This window comes from Perca flavescens, chromosome 12 (assembly GCF_004354835.1).
Source record: "Perca flavescens isolate YP-PL-M2 chromosome 12, PFLA_1.0, whole genome shotgun sequence".
In the NCBI taxonomy this organism is placed as follows: domain Eukaryota; kingdom Metazoa; phylum Chordata; class Actinopteri; order Perciformes; family Percidae; genus Perca; species Perca flavescens.
This window is the reverse complement of record NC_041342.1, coordinates 25,175,844-25,197,142: the sequence shown is the minus strand read 5'-3', so window position 1 is coordinate 25,197,142 and position 21,299 is coordinate 25,175,844. Positions and strand designations below refer to the sequence as shown.

The window sequence follows — 21,299 nt, the reverse complement described above, 5'->3', positions numbered from 1 at the left end:
ACATAGAAGAGAAAGTACACAGAGGAAAGCAACTTAAATTGAATGGAGGAACAGTTCATATGTGTGCGTTACTATGTGGCTGATCTTGTGTGTGCATGTATCTTGTCTTCTGGATGTGCAGCCCACTGTGTGTGCGTGTGTGTGTGTGTTTGTGTGTGTGTGTGTGTGTGTGTGTGTGTGTGTGTGTGTGTGTGTGAATTAGCATGAGGCAGACCTGGGCTGAGTCAGAGCCAGAGACAAACAACACACGCTGTCTGACATGGCCTCTAGACACAAACCAGAGCGAGGACGAGGCGAGGAAGCGAGCAATGGGGTGGGGAGGCTTTGTGTGTGTGTGTGTATGTGTGTGTGTGTGTGTGTGTGTGTGTGTGTGTGTGTGTGTGTGTGTGTGTGTGTGTGTGTGTGTGTGTGTGTGTGTGTGTGTGTGTGTGTGTGTGTGTGTGTGTGTGTGTGTGTGTGTGTGTGTGTGTGTGTTTATGCATCTACTTGCATTTTAGCTTGTGTGTCTCCCTGCCCTGCATATTTGGAAATGTGTGGAGAGATCAGACAGAGAGAGAAAAAAAAAAATATATATATATATATATATATAGAGAGAGAGAGAGAGAGAGAGAGAGTAATAAAATGCAGAGAGACACCGGCTGATGATGAGAAGGGGATGACGGTGGGGATGGGAGGGGGAGATAGAGGGAGAATGGGAGAAGGAGAGAAATCTTTTTATTGCTGGGGGTCTCTGTGGGGCTCACAGTAAATAAGCAGTGATAAGCAGCAGGCAGCTTCAGTCGGCACCCTGACTTGCAGGCTGTTAATGACCCAGCTTCCCTCTCGTGTCCTCCGCCGAGCCCTCGCCTTCCTTTCCATGCCTTTACCGTGTTCTCTCCCTCCCTCTGCTCATCTGCACGTCTCCAACAGTCTTCTTCATCTTCATCTGTCTGATTCTCGCCGTCTGCCTTCTCCTCCATTTTGTCATCACACACTCCCCCCCCCACTAACCCACCTCCCATCATCTGACACATCATTCTGAGGTGAGGACGAGCACCGCAGCATGCCTTTCCGTCTCAAATGAGCAATCACGCCTCTTTGCAGCTCTTTCTCCTTCATTCCCTACAGTTTAAACATGGAGCCGCAAGGTCAAGTGAGTTATATTGATGTGTGCCTCTGTAGCTATATCTCTCTCCGTGGTTTATTGGTGCTCGTGTAGGTGTGCTTCTCCGTTATCTGTTGCTGCCTGTGTGAGGGAGTGTGCATCTTAGGTCAAGGGTTAAAGAGATTCAGCACACAGCAGTGAGATGACCAGCAAGGTCAAGGCTGACTCTGTTGGAACACAAATTGTTCCGCTCGGAAATCTTTCCTTCTCCGGGGCCACACAGATCATCTGGTTCCCCTGTTAAAATTCTTCACAGTTTGAAAGGCTCCTGCCTCTGGAAAATGGATGCCGGAGCATGTTTAATATTAACACACTTAAACATTTATGCAAGCATTAAATAAAGGCTTTTTTATTGTATTTTTTTTGTTCTGTGTCACGGACTGGAAACTGAGGGGGAGATTGGCGCTAATTTAACGCTTTATTTATTTTTAAAGGTCCCATGGCATGATAAGTTCCCTTTATGAGGTATTTTAACATTAATATGAGTTCCCCCCAGCCTGCCTATGTTCCCCCAGTGGCTAGAAATGGTGATAGGTGTAAACCGAGCCCTGGGTATCCTGCTCTGCCTTTGAGAAAATGAAAGCTCAGATGGGCCGATCTTATGAGGTCACAAGGAGCAAGGTTACCTCCCCTTTCTCTGCTTTACAAACACCTTGCCCCCCTCTCCTCCTCAATAGCTACAGACACAGAAATGGCACATCCTAAGGATAGCTCATTGTGGGACTGGCTCTAGTCGCTGTAATTCTGCACCAAGGCTGAATTTCGGGAAAGAGACTTCAGATACAGTATTAGGGGACCACTAAGGTCTATATAAAAGAGACTTCAGATACAGTATTAGGGGACCACTAAGGTCTATATAAAAGAGACTTCAGATACAGTATTAGGGGACCACTAAGGTCTATATAAAAGAGTCATCAGATACAGTATTAGGGGACCACTAAGGTCTATATAAAAGCATCCAAAGAGCACCATGTCATGGGACCTTTGATTGTATTAGTTGTAGTCTATCTTACATGTTTTTTATTAGTCCTGCGTGGATTCCCTGCAAGGCAAAAGCCCTTTTTAACCTATTCAAGTCAGATCTTTTTCTATTTGTGTGAGTTTTCTGTAGCAAACCCACCTTCCCACATAATCCCAATACTGCTATAGGGCTACAGTTGACTTCCAAAATGGTGCCTTGCAGCATCTGTGCTCAACTTAGCTTGAAAGCATCCAAAATGAATCCACATGTAACCTGTGAGTCTTCATTTATCTCATATTTCACCCACAGAAGCAACGCTGGTCTAATCTATTTATCTGCCTCTCTCGGTGCCTTCGTAGAGGGATTAAAGCAACACAGAACAGCATGAAGGAGGCCATGTTGTAATACTAATTGTGTGTTTTGTTTGTGTCTTTGAGATCACTGTGGCTGAATCCGGTGGGAGGAATACTGCGGGTGCGAGGTGTTTACTGTGTTTGTTTACATGTCATTTTCCTGCCCATTTTGCCAGTCGCCCAACACATGTTGAATTGATCGACTCTCCTTTTACACACAGCAGGATGCTATTTTTTTCTCCTCTTCCCCCCCATGCTCTCACTTCTTCATTCCGTCTTGTTGTTGCCATTCTGCCTCCCTCCCTGTTTTTTTTTTTCACCGTTTTAACTCTCCTTTTTATTTAATTTTATTTTTACCTGCTTGTCCTACTGGATGGGTATGTCTTCCTCCCTGTGCCGCTCAGTCTCTAGCTGTGCTAATTTATGTCACTGATTTCGCAGCTCTTGCTGTCTCTGCATCTTTCTCTACTTCTCTCTTTGCAATTCCTCTCTCTGGTTCCTTCATGCTCTTACTCCCTTGTTATACTGCACTCTCTGCTGTCAATGCCTCCCTCAGTACTTCCATCTTCTCTCTCCTTCTCCATCCCTACTCGTTCCTCTCATTCCTGGGTCCTTGCCTTCGATTTCTTTCTTTCTGCATTTCTTACCGTATCCAGTCCTCTCCCTGCCTCTCTGCTTCTCTTCAAAGGAGCTCATAGTGGGCTTGGAAATCCTGCTCAACACACCACCTCCAGGTGCGGGTGGTTTTAAAGAATCCTACAAACCCCAAGGATGAGAACTAGCACGGTGATGAATTCACACACACACACACACACACACACACACACACACACACACACACACACACACACACACACACACACACACACACACACATACAGCATGCACATACTCCAGTATGCATTGGCTACCTGACTTTGAGAACACACCAGTGTGCACTCACCAGTAAAAACATCCCAAACTCACAGCTTCACTAATATAGGCTTTGAATAGAAAAAGCTGTTATTTTCTGCAGATTGTCTTCTATTCTCCAAAACAATCTCCCAATTGGAAACATTTCAGAAACTTCAGGACCATATTTGATGAGTTTTCAAATAATATTATGGGCATACTAGTTTGGAGACTTTTCTTCAGCTTAGTTGAGTTAAAAATGTAAAACTCCCTTCAAGTGTAGGGATATACTGTTTTCTGGATTTTGCGGGGTTTTAGACAAAACAAGGAATATTTTTCTCTTTTATTCCACAAGCCTTCATCATATCAGTTCTGGACAAAATTACCAATATTTTATATTTCAACGATATGGGTGGCAATATTTTACGTTTTTCTTATTGTCAACAATACTTAGTGCCTTCCCTACTCTGCCTGTTGCCTTCAGTCCATTTATGAGAAGCCTTATTCTTAATAAAGTCAAGTAGATCAATCTCATCATAATACACACACATGTTCTGAATAAACAAGCATACACAAATGCGTGAACACACTCTTGCGTTGAAATGCATATACTGTAACACCCTGCGTAGTGCATATTACACAGAATACACAACAAGCACACAGCACACACTCTCATGACTGTCATCCCCTAGATCAGAGAGGAGGCTGACAGCATTAATGGAGACACACATGTATTTTATAAGTGTCTGAGGCACTTCTGTAGGGCTCATTTGAAATGAAAGCATCATATCTCCGACATGCCTCTTACACAGAGCCCCTCTCTACATTAAGTCTACATTACATGTGAGCGCAGAGGCCCACGTCCTTGCCATGAGACACACACATACGTATGTATGTTACAAGCCATACTGCTAATGAGTGGGTGTTGCCCCCCATCGTGCATACATATTTTCATAAGCATGTGATTATTGGAGCTGACAGGCAGCTTAGGGGAATGTTTGAAATTGAAATCATCTATTATTACACTAAAGGGAACCATGAGCCAGCTGGACTCAGGATGGAAAGGCAGCGCCTCATTGATCCGTCTGTACATGCAAACGCCCCGCACGGAAAATCTTGGCTGAAAGGCAGCAGTCAAAAACGCCTCAACACTGGTCAAAACATTCTTGCTGCAAATTTATACTCAACTCAGCCTCTGCAAACATTTGCATCTGGATGTGTCGTTTTGTGAGGATGCGTCATTATGTTTGCTCTAAACAGATGGAAATATTGATTAAAAAAAAGGAGGCTGGTTCTTAGTGAATCAAGCAGGAAATTCATTTGTCAGAAACTCATCAAACCAGTCTTATCTGATGGGAGTCAAATAAGAAGAACAGGTGAGATGAATATAGATCACCTGTTCAAATCCTCACTGAAAAGGCTGCTGAGATATGAATCATGTCAAATCTTATAGGCTTACACAGTGTCTCTGTCTACAGTATATCCAGGTAATTCCAGGTTAACGGGCTTAGGCAACATAGACAAAACAAAACTCTTCTCATGTCAACTCCTCTCCTACTTTTCATGTCTTCTTTTTCTCCTCTCCTGTCCTTTCTTTTACCTTTACAAACCTTTCTATATGTGCTCCCCCCACCCCCATCGTAGCTGTTTTCATTCTCATGACATCCAAAGGACCCTTCTGTCCTCTTCCTCCCCTCCGCTCGTACACGCCCTTTTTCAACCCCTCCCTCCATCTGTCCACCCCTCTGTCTCTGTCATCTTCCCCTCACCTTGTTGAGCGTGATGACCGCCTCTTGGTTCACTCCGGTGATGTTGAACGTTTCCCCGGTCTCCCCCTCCAGGATGGTATACTCCAGCTTAGCGTTCTCGCCGAGGTCGGTGTCGGCCGCCGAAATGCGCCCTATCTCAGCCCCGGGGATGGCCAGCTCGGAAACGGAGAAGGACCACATACCTGGGAGAGACACATGACGACGGCACATATTAGGGAAGCCATCTTTGTCATTTCATTAGCGCTGATACACTTAAACGTAAACATTGAACATTTGATTTTGTCTTTTGGCCCTTTTTTTTTTCAAATTGCTGTTCTCCACCTGTGCTGAGAAAACTTTTTGCAATATTTCATTCAGATAAGGCGGCATTCAATTAAACAGAACTGAGAGGATGAAGGAGAGAGATAAAAGCAGAAAGGCAGAGTGTGCGTTTGAGCACTCTGCATTGAGATGTTATTAAAAGCCAGGTAGAAATGTGGCCAGAAAACCTTCTGTAAAAAGATAACTAAATTAACTAAAAAAAAAAGAACAACACAGAAGGAACAGAGATAAAGAAAAAGCAAAGATTACAGCTATGAAAAGACATTTGAACTTGATAACATGAGCCTCATCATCACAAACATCCACTTTAGTCTCTGAGTCATCCATTCCTTCCTCCTGCTAACAAGAATGAATCAAGATAACAGGCTGTCCACTGCCATCATATTTAAACATGTTGGTTTTACTTTTAGTGCTTGGCCCATTAAAGCAGCACACAATTAGAGTCCTTCTGCTGGCTTTGCAGTTTACATACAGTAGGGTACACACATTACATTTCTCTTATGATTCACCCGATGCACCTATGTGATGTATATAGGGAGTACATCTGTGAACTCGCATTGCTGCATAAAAAGCACACATGCACACATAAATTCAAATATCCACCTACCACTTTACTTCAACCTAACACACACGGAGACACAGCGGCCACCAGCTGCACTGACAAGAATATGTATGGTAGGGAAGATAGAAATTGAGCGAGGGAAAGGGTAAGATATCACCATTTGGCTCGCACACAGAACAGACAGGCTCATTCAAACAGAGCTGTTATCTGCAGCTAAGGCAATCAGATAGACCTGTAAATGCGAGCGAGAACAACGTCGCACAAACACATTGGGTTGACAGAATAAAAGATAGCCAGCACTTTAACACGACAGTATCTGGGTCAACACTCAGTCAGATGAATTCTGTAAATCTGACAACATCACAGCGAGACAAACGGGAGGTTGTTTCACTTTGAGGATCAGGATTACGGTTCACACATCCGAGTGGCATCAGCAAACAAAGTTATCACCCAGCAGGGTCTTTGATTGTTGTCTTTTTTTAAGTATTAATTCTTTTTAAAAGCAACACAAGGGTTTCTCACACCAACAAGTCCTACAACAGGAACAACTAAACAGGTTATTTGTCTGTGCCTTCCATCACAAAAATGATTGAGTTTTCTCGTTTTCCTGGTCTGTCACCTGTATGGATACGTTTCATAGCTAGAGTTTGATAAATACTGAGGTTGTGGCCCCCAATGCTACTCCATACCCCCCAAACACAATTATATATACTATTTGGTTTTTCTGTTTCTATGTTATATATATATATATTTTTTTGTTATTCATTATATTTTCTGTACATTTCCCACAATGAATGTCTAAATAGAAAAACAATACACAACATGTTTAAGTTGTGTATTGTGTGCAAACCCTCCAGGATGCTAAAATACCCAGACAAAATACAGAGCACGTGACCTTAATGTTCTCTGTGGTACAGTAGATACGGCCCTGATTAAAACTACTTGATAAAGGTCAGAGAACGATCCTTGTCATGGTTAAACAAGGTAGGAACCAGGTTTAAACAGCGGTTTCTAGTTTCAAAGTCTACCCAACCTTTTCCCTTAAGGCTTGTCTACACAAAGTCTGGATTAATCAATACAGCAGTCCATATAAAGGGTTGCAGTTTACACACGGTTTACAAATTTTTTTACTCATGTTTTTATCACTTTTTAATCATGCTTTACCCACAATTTGCTCGCCAAAAGAGGTCATAAGTCAGGAAAACACTCTTTTTTTGAAGACTGCTGTTGTTTTTCTGGTGAGCACAGTCTTCATTACCTTGGTAGTTATACACAAGCGGCCTTCTTATTATTTGGGACAAATCACCTTGATTCTTATAAAAGTACATGTAGAGTTAACTAGAGCGTATTAAAATTCATGCCGTCCTTGATTCTTTTACTTCTTGTCTAGAGGTCACTTCCAGTTATTGTCTGTACAGAACATGGACTGCAGAAACTGAATACCACTTCAGATTCCCACTGACGAAACAAATTGTCACCCTCACAATAAGGACATCCATCTGTGGGATAATGACTTAATACTGGATCAGGAGAAGGAGTTCCCAAAGATCAATAGATATGGCAGAAGGGAATAATCAGTAACCCTGTCATTTCACCAGCTGACCAACAGTTATCAAATTAGGAATCCGCATGTTATTGCTGTGGTAATAAGAGTCAGTATATTAACATCGACAAATCTCTAAAATGACAACAGCCAAGCTAGATTTGATGGGATTAGAACAAATTCACTCCTGATGAAGATTATGTAATAGTTTACCATTCTTCAATAAGTTGCCCTTTGTAATAATGCTGTTTCCCAGCTATGATCTCCGTGTTTACCTGATTGGCTTTGATTGAAATACAACATACATCAAATGTATTATTCATTTATTAGTCTTTCCACTTTCTGGCTGCTGCTATAATGGCTGTGATATTTTTGCCAGCTGTTTCTCAATGGCGATTACATAACAGCACAAATGACACAAATTCCCCACTGACATTTGATTGGGATTCGTTTTTCATCGTTAAATGTGCTTAAATGGTTAGCTGCTATAGCTAGCACCACAGCATTTCCTTTGCACACATTACATGCAGTGAGAGTGACAGTAGCATTACGCTCACTGCTGGCCTTATGGCTCTAAAGGGCCATGAATTGGCCCCATTATCATATGCTGCTCTTCAGGCTGCTCTTTACCCACTTTTTAAAAAACAATTTTTTTACTTTACCTCATTTACCTCCTGGTGAACAAATTCTTCCTCCTGCTCTCCCTCTTCTGCAATTTACTCAAGGTGTTACACAAGATGCTCTCGAGCAGGTTTCCCAGGATGTGATGGCTGGTTTCATTGCACTTACCATAACTCACTAATAGCTACTTTTTGAAAAGAAACAAAACTGGAACTAGTAATTTAAGGTTACTTAAAAGTAGTCTGTGAACTCCAGAAGGAGGGAATTCGGATGGAAGAATTTAACCTACTTTTTTATTACTCCCAACATACAAAATACAGCAGCAATGCTGGAGTGACTCACTGGACCCACTTCAATTTGTGTGCAGTAAACAATAGATAAACAGATGCACCCCCCTCGCCCTCTACACTGCCCTCTCCCACCTGAACCGACGTCTCTCCTGATTGAGTAGGCTCTACCACCTGTAGCTTTATCCAACTAAGAGCTCCTACACACTGCCTGCGTGGAGTGAGCGTGTCAGCTGCGTGGCGTGTCCAGACACGTTTCTGGTGTGCAAAGAGATAAAAAACGCCACACAGCCGCCACGCAACAAAAACGCCACGCTCACGCCACGCAGGCAGTGTGCAGGAGCCCTAAGACTCATTGCATGTCACTTTACCTTTAAACTGTCACTTTACCTTTATATACTTTACTACTGTTTCACAACTGTTTAGACCTCTACACATATACATATACAGTATATCTTTATTATTTCTCATTATGCATATATATATACACATTAGTACATTCCTTTTACATTCAGTTGTATTCATTTTTCAATACTGTTTACACAAATTATTACTGTTTACTCCATTTTTCTTTTAGCCCTATATCTTTGTCAGATTTAGTTTTTACTTGCATGATTTTCTGTTTTTAGTTATTTAATGAGCATTGTTGGATGTGCCTGAGGCTTCAGATTTTCATTGTCAACGAATACTTCTGTATTGGTTGTGCACATGACAAATAAAGAACCTTGAACTTTATTGCTTTCTGTGAATACTTTCTTACACTTCTTACAGTCACCAAAACTGTCAAACTCCCTACACTCTAATATTTGAAAAATTGTATTAGTTGGCTCCAGTTCTTGAGAGACATCACAAACACCACATGGGTTGTTTTCAGCTTGATCAATCCGCTGAAGTGCAAATAATTTCAAGCCTGTAAGAGACAATTTTTCCTGCAACTCTGTCTCACAAAATATTACGTTTACATACTTTTAATTTGCAACAGCAAATATGTTCTGGGAGAATTGTAATGTTTTACCAACATAATGAGAAAACCCAAGTTGAATGGCCCACATCTACACTAGAAGAACTGTTGACGGGGAACATAATCCAGGAATGTTTTCCCCCCCAAAACATAATTGGCTAAACAATTAGTAGTATACAAATGTAATTTCTAGGAAACAGGGTTGTTTTGTGCATTTCTCACCTACACGTGCTAGAAAAGTTATCAGGAAATCGTGGTTATGGTGTTGTTTTTGGAATATTTAATCATAATCAATATTTAGCAGATGAAGGTTCAATTACTAAAATTACATTTTAATTGGTATGTTACTTTAATAATATTAAAATTACACTATAGGTACACGGACATACTGTACGTTTGGCTGTTTTCAATGAAAGGAAATGTTAATGCTACATTATACAATGATGTTTTAGACAAAAGTGGGCTTCCAACGGCTTCTCACTCCCATCGCGTTATATAAAAGTAGTTTGTACTACATGATAAAACATAAGAAAGCATGTGTAGAAACAGTAATCTCTCGAGGAAATATATGTTCTGCAGGGGTCTGCCCACTGGAAGGGATGGCATGTGCCAATAATTCTACACCAAGTCCCGGTTTATGTAGCGTGACTACCATGCCTACCATCTGGGACTGAAGCAGCACCAGAAGGCTCAGACAAAGACTCGAACATAAACAGGGACATTGCTAATGAGACAGCAAATTAGAAAAGTTATTTACCAGTCAGAGACTGCAGTTTCTATTGATCTGTGCTATTGTACGGTGAAACTGGGCAACGCACGCCTACGCCAGCACAACAGCCCTTGTCATGGGCTTTCTCTATCACACACACACACACACACACACACACACACACACACACACACACACACACACACACACAGACATAACAGCAGAGTGAAGAGCTCCAGCCTCGCTCTCTCTTATACACACTTGCCACACACAGGGAGCACTCACAAGGAGAGTGACAAACGGGGTGTGATGCTGGCAAAGTAGGCTAGACTTAGTCATTATCAGCTTTCTGCTCATACAGGAGAGCAGTCATACATCATTCCCACCTGTGATGGACTGGGGGAAAAGAAAAAAGGGGGATGCAGCAGGGGAGGGGGAGAGAGAGGGTAGTGAAAAGGTGAATGGTGGGGAGAGATTCCCAGCTCATTCTGCACATAAAGAAGCTCAAAAAGCAGCACAGGCCTCTGATAAGATGACACGTCAGATGAAAACAGAAACTGACTTCGATCAGTCCTGTGCCTTTGTTCGCACAGGGAAAGTCATTAGAGTGGGCTGAGAAGAAACAGCATGGGTGCGCCGGTTCAATGCTTCATGTCTCACTAATATAGGTGCTACCCGCTGAGCTGGCCATAATTGCCCCATGGAGAGAAGATTGAAAGCCCTCCTGTGCTGTACTTGGGCACTACACAGACAGGAAGACACTGTCTGCATGTCTCTTTCTCCTAGTTCATATCGGCCTGCTCTGATTCCCCATGACACACTAAGGGACGGTTATTTGAACAATTGGCCAGGGACCGCCTGTTTTTGCAGGTGATCGGATGAATAGTGCCATGCTGGCAGGAGGATTAGTTGGAAATGAAGGGAAATGACAGGTGGTGAGTGTTAATTGGAGGGGTTGTTTAATTCAGGTTTAAATGTGCAGAAAAAGAGCTTAAATTGACATACTCCTGTGTGGAAAAGGGAGGGGGAGTGGGGATAATCTAAAATAGGAGGGGGGTGACTGTAAAAGGACGGATAAATTTGAAATGAAAGATGCAACATGAGAGGGATAGAAAGAATGGGAAGAGAGAAATGCAGAAGGTGAAAAACACATTTTTTTAAGACAAGTGTGGACCAGGGCCTGTGCTGTAAAAGCACTCGGAGGAGAGGAGAGGAGAGAAGAGGAGGAAAGGAGAGGAGAGGAGAGGAAATATGACTCAAGTATGTGACTCGGCCATGTCTTATCTGAAGCAGAGGCAGAGTGTTTACCCGTGGTGGTGGTGGTGGAAGGCGTCGAGTTTGGGGAGTCATTAAAAAAATGTCTAGTTGGCTAAAGGGCAGGCACTGATTTTGAAAATAGCCTGAATAAAATCTGCATCCGTTTAGGGAGAGTCCATCACACAGGCACTCAAATTCAAGAGGGCTTAAGGGAAAAGGCTAGAGAAGGAAGGGAGGATCAAGGCAGAGAGAGTGTGATTTAGGCATCATCATGAGTGTTAGAGGCAGAGAGGGGGGATAGCTGAGGCAGGGATGGAAACAGTGTTTGCTGTACAGGCGGAATTTGTATTCTTCCCAAGCAACTACAGGGTTAAATCAGACTGCATGCAGTGATGTGAAAGTGAAAGTGAAAGTGAGGCCTTCCATCTTGGTGCTAATGGGGTTAATAATAAAACAGGGTAGATCTTTTTTCTTTACAGGCTCCCGGGCAAGCGGCATAAAACACTCCATGTTGCTGTTTAACTTGCCTTGTGTAGAGAGGCAGGCCATTAGCCATTACTCAGCTCTGTTCTAATGCCATATGGAGTAGGAGGATGCCTGAGTGAGTGTGTGTGTGTGTGTGTGTGTGTGTGTGTGTGTGTGTGTGTGTGCGTGCGTGCGTGCGAGTGTGCGTGCATGCGTGCGTGTGTGTATGGGAGTGTATGTCCATTAGTCCATTAGTAAATAAATGCATGTACTTGCATGCTGATGTGGGCCCACCCAGGTGCCTTTGTGCAAACACTGCGAAAAAACGTGGAGTCTTATATAATTTATATATATTATATATATTATATTACTTATATAATGAGGCTTTCTGCAACTGATTCATCGAAATATTCTTAGAAGTCAAATACTGTACATCATATTCAATTAAAAAAAAAAATTGAAATCCCGCAGCAATGTAATGCTCCAACGTTTCTGTGATATCAAGTGGCTAAAACTCTTTACATTGACTGACTGTAGAGCTCACTGATAAAAGGACAATGTAGCAGGCTGGCAGGCTGGCAGGCTGGCTGAATGACTGACGGGAAAGCACAGTTTGTGGCTGGCTCAAACCAGTTAGACATGCTGCTGACATTCGCTTCCACTTGCAACATATTATGAGAGAGAAACAAAGAAATGAATGGCGAGAGCTTAAGGGAAGAAAAAAAAGGGGGAGAAATACGAACGAAGGAGGACTGTGAGTGAGACGGGGGAAAAAGACAGAGAGAGAGAGAGAGATGTGACTGAGAGCAGTGTTTCCAGCAGTGATTTTACTGTCTATTGAAGCAGAAAGCACTGAACTTGATGAAATATTAATACAGAGTGAGAGAAACACAGGGATAGAGAAAATAAAAAGATAAAAAGCATGCTGGTATTAGCCACCTCCATTTTAATTACTTCCTCCTTTCATTTTATTTCCTCCATCTCCTCTTTGGGCTCGGAAGATGTAAAACTTAATTAGAGAATAACAATTATTGGAAAGTATTGCCTATTACTCAATTGTTTAAGAAATCACTGCAATCATTATTACTCTGTGCAACCACAACCCCAGTGTTGGAGCTAGATGGAATTAGTCAAAACCATTTTAGGAATCAAACACTAAAGTTTCCCCCCAGAATGCGTTGGTGCAGAGCAAGCAAATCCAGAGGTCAGGGTTAATAAGCATGAGGTGGCTAAAGTCTGCAGCCTGCCATGGATTCACTGAGATGAGAAACACTCCATATTGAGACAAATGGGCATCAATATATAACAACACTGTGAGGTTTTAAAGAAGGAGAAGCTGGAACAGAAGGACCAAAAATAATTGGACGAGACCTACATTGAATATTCTTGCAGGCTTGTTTGTGTAAAGTGATTTACACTGATCGACTACATTATGTGATGCCAGTGGGTTTGGGAAATGCAATCAGGGCCCGTATTTATCAAGCATCTCAGAATCACCCCCAGGAGTCACGCTGAAAGTTAACCTTTAGGACTAAAAAACATTCCTCCCTCAGAGTAGGACTTCCTATAGCACCAATGCTGTTCTCTGAGGACAACACTCCTACGGCTGTAGAGTCACACATAACCTAGTCTCTCTCACATTGCCAGACCTTCCTCCACAACGCTGCGCAGGAGGGTCTGGCTAGTCCACACAGCATTCCGGGAGGGGAGAAAAACGTGCTCTGGTTTGTTGGCATTTCTTTAAACCAATCCTAATCGTCTTGGGCGGTGCTAAGCGCCGAGCGGAGCCACGGTGCCGCTGCAAAATAGCCTCGGGAAGGAGCTTGTTTTGTTTTAGTCGTCCAACAGAAAACTCAGATTGGATAGAAAGTCTAGCTAGCTGTCTGGATTTACCCTGCAGAGATCTGAGGAGCAGTTAACCATAGTCCTCATAAATCGACCAGAGTTTAAAATTACAACAAAAAGTAAGCGGAAGGTAACGGGACAGCCAAAAACGGACATCCAAAAATAGTGACATCCGGCGGAATTTCCGGTAGAACGAGATTGATTGAAGTGGAACGTCGTGGATATAGACTACACATAACCTAACCTGCATGTCTTGTTGCCCCTGTGTATGCAAAAACATGATGCAAAAAATAAATAAATAGTTTAAATATCATAGTGACATTTACCAATAAGCTACTTTTTACTGTAAGTAAACAAGAGAAAATTAAGCAATTTAAGGGTTTGATTTGACTTTGCTGTGTCTTCATTGTTTTACAATGCCTAAATTAGAGCCACAACTTGCCTGTATTGTGCAATACTAGGCACTTAGCAATTATATTTCTACTCTGTTTTTTGCCCTTAATAGGTGTTCCTTACAAATGATTCATTTCAAGAGAAAGGTTGTTGTTAAATATATCTCTTAAATATGATGCAGCCCGTTTTTTCACAACTTCAGACTAATTGGCGGGGGAATGAATGAATCATTATCTGTGAGGCTGCAGCGATATACTGTAGTTAGATTTTTTTCCTTCCTTCCTGTTGCTGTGACGTTGCGAGCGTACTGCCCAAAATTTGCTCAAACAGTATCTCTTAATAATCTCACTGTCATCCATTAATATCCCTCCTCCCACTGAATGTTCATAAAGGCCATCTCCTGGCAGCTCCTAACAGCTTTGGACACTTATGGAGCTATTCTTAAGATCAGTAGAGATAGAACGCATTTCATAAATTGAGGAAAGGCTTTTACTCCTAGTCATAGGGCCTAAAAATGCATTACTCTGAGAAGCTTTGTCCAGTTACCACTTATATCTTACTCTGACATACACTGATATGTCAAAGAAGAGACCATTTTCTTTACAGAGAATAACATGTATGACTGTTGAAGCACAACTGAGATTACATTAATCTGATCGTAGCTGCAATGCATTGTGTTTACAGCGATAGGTCTTCAGATAGGTCAAATAGAACTAGAAGATAATTGATTTTTTTTGGCCACGCCAGCCCATAAAGAACTGACAGCGGCAAATTGGTTAATTGTCTTTATTGGCACTGGCCTGACCCAATCAAACCCAGGAACCCCCTTCCCCACTCCCGGTCCTGACACACGAGCTGTAATAGTTATGCTGGAAGTTTAGCATCCACGTTAAAATGGACAAACGACCACCGCTTTAGTGGTGCAGAGAAATTGCGGGAGAAAAAGATTAAGAATCTACAAGCGGATGCCTCAAAATGTGTCAACATTTCTGACATGTTTGGGGCTGTAGTAGCTGCTTCAACATCAGCATTACCTGAAGCAGAGGAAGGAGGAGAGATGGCTGGCTATACAGAGAAGCAGAAACAACATCAAGACAGGGAAGAAGCCGAGGAGGAGGAGAGTGACCATGACAGGGCCATGGGAGCGAATGAGGAAAAGATGGAAGAGAGAGTAGTTGACGACGTGGTAAGGAATAGGCAAATCAACAGGGACTCTCAGGAAGGGAGGGAGGCTGTGTGTGTGTATGTGTGTGTGTGTGTGTGTGTGTGTGTGTGTGTGTGTGTGTGTGTGTGTGTGTGTGTGTGTGTGCGTGCGTGCGCGCGTTATGTGCGCCTCACGTTATAACAACAACAAGCAGTTTGGCTGTAACATTAAAGTTAGTGGCTGTCAGGTAACCTAACTGCTAACCTTACATTGAAGGCCTGTTGGGTAGCTGAAACGTCTGTGTGATCTATAAAATCAGTGTTGATACAAGCATCAGTGTTCTTTGAATTGCTTAATTATCTTCTCTTGTATTGGTGCTCTTTTCCAGGGCATACACTACTCTCAGCTTTAGTGTAGCTTTTGGGAAGGGTTATGGTTATGGTTATTGTATTTAGCACTTTTGTCCAAAGCGACAAAATATGAATCTTACAACAGTTAAAATTAACAGTAAACTGTTTTTAAAAGTTGCTAAGCCAATATTAAGCCAAAATAATAATAATAACAATAATGGCAATACAATATTAAATATCAATAATAATACAAAAAATAAACAAATACCATAAATATACAAATCATAACTCTAAGAATTCATTAATTATTTAAGTCTAAGATCAACAGATGAGTCTTGAGATCCCTCTTGAAGGATCCAAAACGATCACATGAACGCAGAACATTAGGCAACTCATATCATAGAATGCACGCATATATTAAGAGGACTGTCTGCAGGGAATGTGTCTGACCAATCACGGTGGGTGTGGGCTGCCTGGGCCAAAAATGCCAGGACCGATTTTTTTGTCCCAGTCCAGCCTTGATTTCCATAATTTTATACATCTTAAACTAACATCAGATAATGCTGTCAGATGTTGAGAACACCATGAATATAAATGTACAGATTGTGAGCTGAATAAATACGCAATTTGCATTGATATAGATAAATAGATTCAAAGCAGTTTATGTGTAACAGATTACTTTTGGAAACTAGCCTTCCCCTCTCTGCCGTTTAGCGTGTTTTATGCAAAGCGGCGTGCTCCGCATTCATGCACTGCAGCAAAATGAGCCTGGTGAGAATTGAACACATAATTGCAAGTGCAGCAGTTACGATGTGCTAAACCACATGGGAGCCTTCGTACAGCTCTGGAAAAACAATGCAGGTGCACAGCTTTCGACAATGTTGCCAGAGAGAAAAACACTACTTACAGAAACAATCTAGACAGACATTTTTATTTGAAGCCAGAGTATGGATGTTTCCTCTCCCCCCTACGAGTCGCTGCAACAATGAATAGTTTGGAGCTGTGATAACAGTTTGTTTACTCCTCCGAGCCACGATATAAGGTTATATTCAGGACAGGCCTTCTGTCATATACCCTTGCTTTTCTTGCAGTCACCAGTCCTTCCTCTTGCGGTTCTCATTCCAGCACATGAAAGTTGTTTGTTTCCATCAAACAACAAGCCACTTCTGCTTATTTCTAACTTGTTTAAAACAGCTGGAAGCCTCAAATTCCCGCAACGCACCGCGGGGTCCATCTTAGCATCACGTCTGTCTTTGTGCATCCCCAAAAGTTAACTTTATACATATTTGGCTCACAGAATGATCATCTGTTTACCCAATATGTTGAAGTATATTTATGATTTATGAGAATGTCGTAAACTTTTGGAGCAGCACTCACTTTGGCCTTGCCAGGCTTTATGTATAAGGGATGAGAGTGCAGGGCAGAGGCGATTCATTTTGCACCCCCGCGGCAGAGTAGTTTACCCACCGCCGTTTTTCTGACAGAGACCGTATAGTGGATGGAGCTACTAAGCATATCTCAGAGGCGATGACACGCTGGACCATTTCCAGCCATGTTTTGAGGGAGCCAAGGGAGAAAAGGTTCAAGAGTGCAGAGAGGGCAGGAGGGGATGGAAAGACTTCAGGGAGCATGTTCAGTTGGCTGCTCAGGGACCTTCAGGGTGTTAGGTGGGGATTGTACATGTTCAGCCGAGTGGACATCAGTGGCAGGGGATAAAGAGGTGTTGTTTTCTGTCCAACTTCTTTCGAAGGATCCATTCTGATGGGCTCCAGTTTGAAACAGGATTTGCATGTGTGTATACCAACATGAGAGGCAGGCTAAGTGAAATAGAAAACACCCCAAAACACCCAAGCACACACTGATGTGTAGCAATGGGCCCGCCACACCCCGTTGAGGATGTGCCGCTCACAGTCCAGCGACTCCATTCATCAAGCTAGACAGAGAGAAAAAGAGAGTGTGCGAGATGAGAGCAAGAAAAGAAAAGGCTGATAGGTGAAAGGTAACATTGCAATACAACAGCAGGAGAATTGAGTGCTTGGGGGACAACAGCAGGTAAAGGTAGGTATGCACAAAACAGACAGGAAGCGAGGAAGGAGTGATGCAAGCAAGGAAAGAAGGGAAAGGTTTTGACGCTGCCGGGAAGGTTCCCATTAACATGGAAATCACTTCCTCTTCCCCGGCTCTCCGTGGCTCACTGATGGCTCGGCAAAAAGAGAATGGCTTTAGCTCCTATTATTCTGCGTGAAGGGGCACACTGCCAGGTCAGATGAAAAAGTAACCTAAAAAAAAAAATACAAAATTGTCAAGACAAAATTGTCTCTTTGCACCCCGTCTCCCTGCCTCTACTGCGTGTTCTCTACCAGAAAGAGGACCAAGGCATTGCTGCAGAAAGTGTGATGGATTCACCTAATTTCCACAGAAGCCCAAGCTTATACACTGGGAAGAGAAAAAGAATCAGGGACAGAAATATTCCTATTGGGGGGTGGGGGGTGGGATGGGGGCAGGTAAAGTTGTGACAATGTAAATTCTCAGTGTGGAGAATTTAAGAACCTCTTGGGTTTCCATAAAGCTGGATTGCCTGGATGTAGGTCTATTGGAAATCTTGTGTTGTATAGGGCGATTACTGCCAATGAATCTCTCCTCACAGACTCTTCTGGCTGCACAGGATTGTGGAAGAAAAACCCATCAGGGAGAAGCGCTGCCCGCGGATGTCTCACGAGAGCCGCCAATTTGGTGTGGCTCGAATGTCAGTGTAAAGCCTCATTTGTTTGTTTATGTATATGTGCACAAAACCAAGAGAGAGCGAAGAGGGAAGAGAACAAAAAGCCACTACACATGAGGGTGAATGACCCTGCTACTTCAACACTTGTGCACCCGCTGGACACACGACACACACACACACACACACACACACACACACACACACACACACAATACAGTAAGTGGGCTGCAGCAGCATTCAGATCCACGGAGGGTAAAAGCCTTGAGGAATCTATCCAAGCAGAGCTCTGTATTGTGCCACAATTGACTCGAGGGCAAAGGCACTGCAATGGCAGGCCTAATTGTGCGGTCTGATATGAGGGAGCCTTTTCAGGTTTTTCATGCCTCAGCGCTCTCTCCGCCCTGAGGTTGGCTGGCATATCCAAGTTTTGCATATATACTGTATGTAAGACTGTATGTGTTAGTGTGCAAAAGAAAACCTCAAGGATGTCTTTAAACACACAGAATGAGCCACATATGTAATTATGAATCACAATCAGTCAACCCAGCCCTAAACTTCATTCCCTTTTAAGTATACATGTAGAAAAATGCATGCATTATGCATATATACACAGAAACTGACATGTATCTGCGCCATGGCCGCTAAACGCAACACTGAAAACCGGCTTGATTCCATTTCCCAGCATCCCTTCAACTCTGTGTGAGATGAAATGATTTTCAGCTAGCCTGATTATCACTGTCGCCATAAAGCCATTAGCTTTACTCCTCTCTTTTCTTTCCATTTCCCCTCATCTCTATCCCTTCATGCTGTCGTCTCCCTCCTCCCTCCTTCACGCATTGGTGAACTTGCCCCAGGACTCGCTTTCATGCATTCTAAAGAGTGCCGGCTTCACGTCTTTATCGTGCCAGTCCAAACAATGGGAGACGTCAGCGCGTGGGTGGCGATCATTGGAAAGGACGACAGGACGTGGGAGGCCGAGTTGGACCAGATTGGCCTACGCGCGTGTCCCTTAACTCTGATGAGCCCATTACTAGTCCGCAAATGCACATTAGTCATGCCATTTAACTAAATTCATTATCGATGGCCTATTGAAGAGGACACAAGTTATTATCGACATGCATTACATTTTTATTCAATGTGATGCAAATGCTGAATAGGATATAACAGAAAATGATGTAGGCCGACTCCAGCACTGGTGGCTGCTCTGTCTATATATGCAACTTCATTCCTCTTCCATTCTCTGTGTTGTCTAAGTGTGCCATTGTTACAGTATATAGAAAGAACTATGAAAACACAAAAGAAGGCGACTTACAGTACAGTGTGTCCCTCGTGTTCTATTAACATAATTTTAAGCATTAATATTGTATAACCCTTTATTCATAATTGAAGAACAGTATTTTGAAGAAACTTTGATGGCTGATGCCCGATATTATTAACCCCCAGGAATGGGAGCTCTGGCTTGGCAGCGAACACTTATGTTCATTACCAAAAGCTACAGCAGTGTTTGGTGGGATTGTGAAAGCGGACTGTTTGACAAATGGGATTTCTCAGCACAGACACTTTCTGCCACACTGACTAAAATGATTGTGCGCTGAGGGTGTTTTAAAACAGGAGCAGATGGAAGAGAGTGTGATAAGGGACACAAGGGTACCGGGTGTGTGAAGAGCACACACTGAGAGAGTGGGAGTCAGGAGTGTGTGTGTGTGTGTGTGTGTGTGTGTGCGTGAGTGCGTGGGAGGGGGAATGTATGTGTCTCTGGGCCTGACAGGAAATGATGGTCACCTCTCTGTCTCCTTCTCCTCACCTCTGACTGATGTGTGACCCAAATGCGTGTGCACGTATGAAAGAAAAACATGCAGATTTCAACAGATGCAGAAAAAGCAACAGGTTAAGACATTATGCCAATCTGTGAGTGCTCTTTGAGCACACCCACTCATCCCTCTTTGTTGTCTGTACTCCTCTTCGCCTTTTATTTTATTTTTTGCATCTCATTCTCACTAAAGGACATAATACCCTGATTATGCTTCCTGACGTCCTCCGTTTCATACACTCCCCCGCTCCCTTTCTTGTACGTTTGTCTCCTTGTGTCCTTGTTCTCGGAGCCGCTTTTCACCCACTCCCTCTTTGCGTCTTCCCTTTGTCTCACTCTTCTGACAACTTGATCGCACCTTTCTCAGCGGCTCCATCTTTTGCTCTTTCAGGGAAAAATTACACACTTAAGCACAAAATAGACATACACACTTCGGGAAGACATGCGCACACCTCCTCTTTCTCTCTTTCTATCTCCTCCCATTCACACTCTCTCTGTTACAGCCTCGCTCTCCAGGAAAATGAATTAGTAATATTTATGATGAAGCCCTCTCCGAACTACTCCCTCTATTTCCCCCCCTCTCTGTTTCATCTCCCTGGCGCATAAAAATGACACTGATCTTATCGGCGTTACCTATGTAGTCATCTGTCAGCCCATCTATCTTTCCATCCATCAAACCGCTGGGAGAGTGATGGCTCCCTCAACACTTTTATGTGGTACCGTTGGCAAGCCAAGGTTGTTCGGAAACCACATAAAAACAGGAACCAGCACCTGCGTCTCTGTCTGCAGACTTGTCACCGAGCAGAGTTGTAGCTATTCAAACAGTTCTTGCAGGCAGAGCAGAAGAACCAAAGCGTTCTGGGAGCACAAGTTATGAGTCTCCGGATGCGTCTGGGATTTTCTGTGTGTGTAGTTAAACTATAACAAAGTGCCGCTCCAACTGTCACAAGGCAATGAATGAATGTTTTAACCTTTGACAGCCTACAGATTCATCTGAGCTCCGTAAAGGGGGTGCAGTTGGCGTACAGATCTCAGGGATTGGGCCAGACCACTCATCAAATGTTGACATTTCACCGAGAAGAAGCAGAGGAAGAGTGACATTTCACTTTTTGATGTATCTGGATAGAAGATCGTGGTGAAAAGTCTTTAATTCAGAGGATTTCATTTGAACCCAAGGTCATCTTGTACATA

At 42.9% G+C, this 21,299-nt stretch overlaps 1 protein-coding gene across 1 annotated transcript in view; it reads right to left on the bottom strand.

Moving 5' to 3' along the window:
* cdh24b (cadherin 24, type 2b) overlaps nt 1–21,299 on the bottom strand; it is a 150,692-nt gene that overhangs the window by 25,980 nt on the left and 103,413 nt on the right. Inside the window, exon 6 of the mRNA XM_028594338.1 lies at nt 5,119–5,300. Coding sequence (XP_028450139.1) covers nt 5,119–5,300 — 182 coding nt within the window. The remainder of the gene's footprint in view (nt 1–5,118; nt 5,301–21,299) is intronic.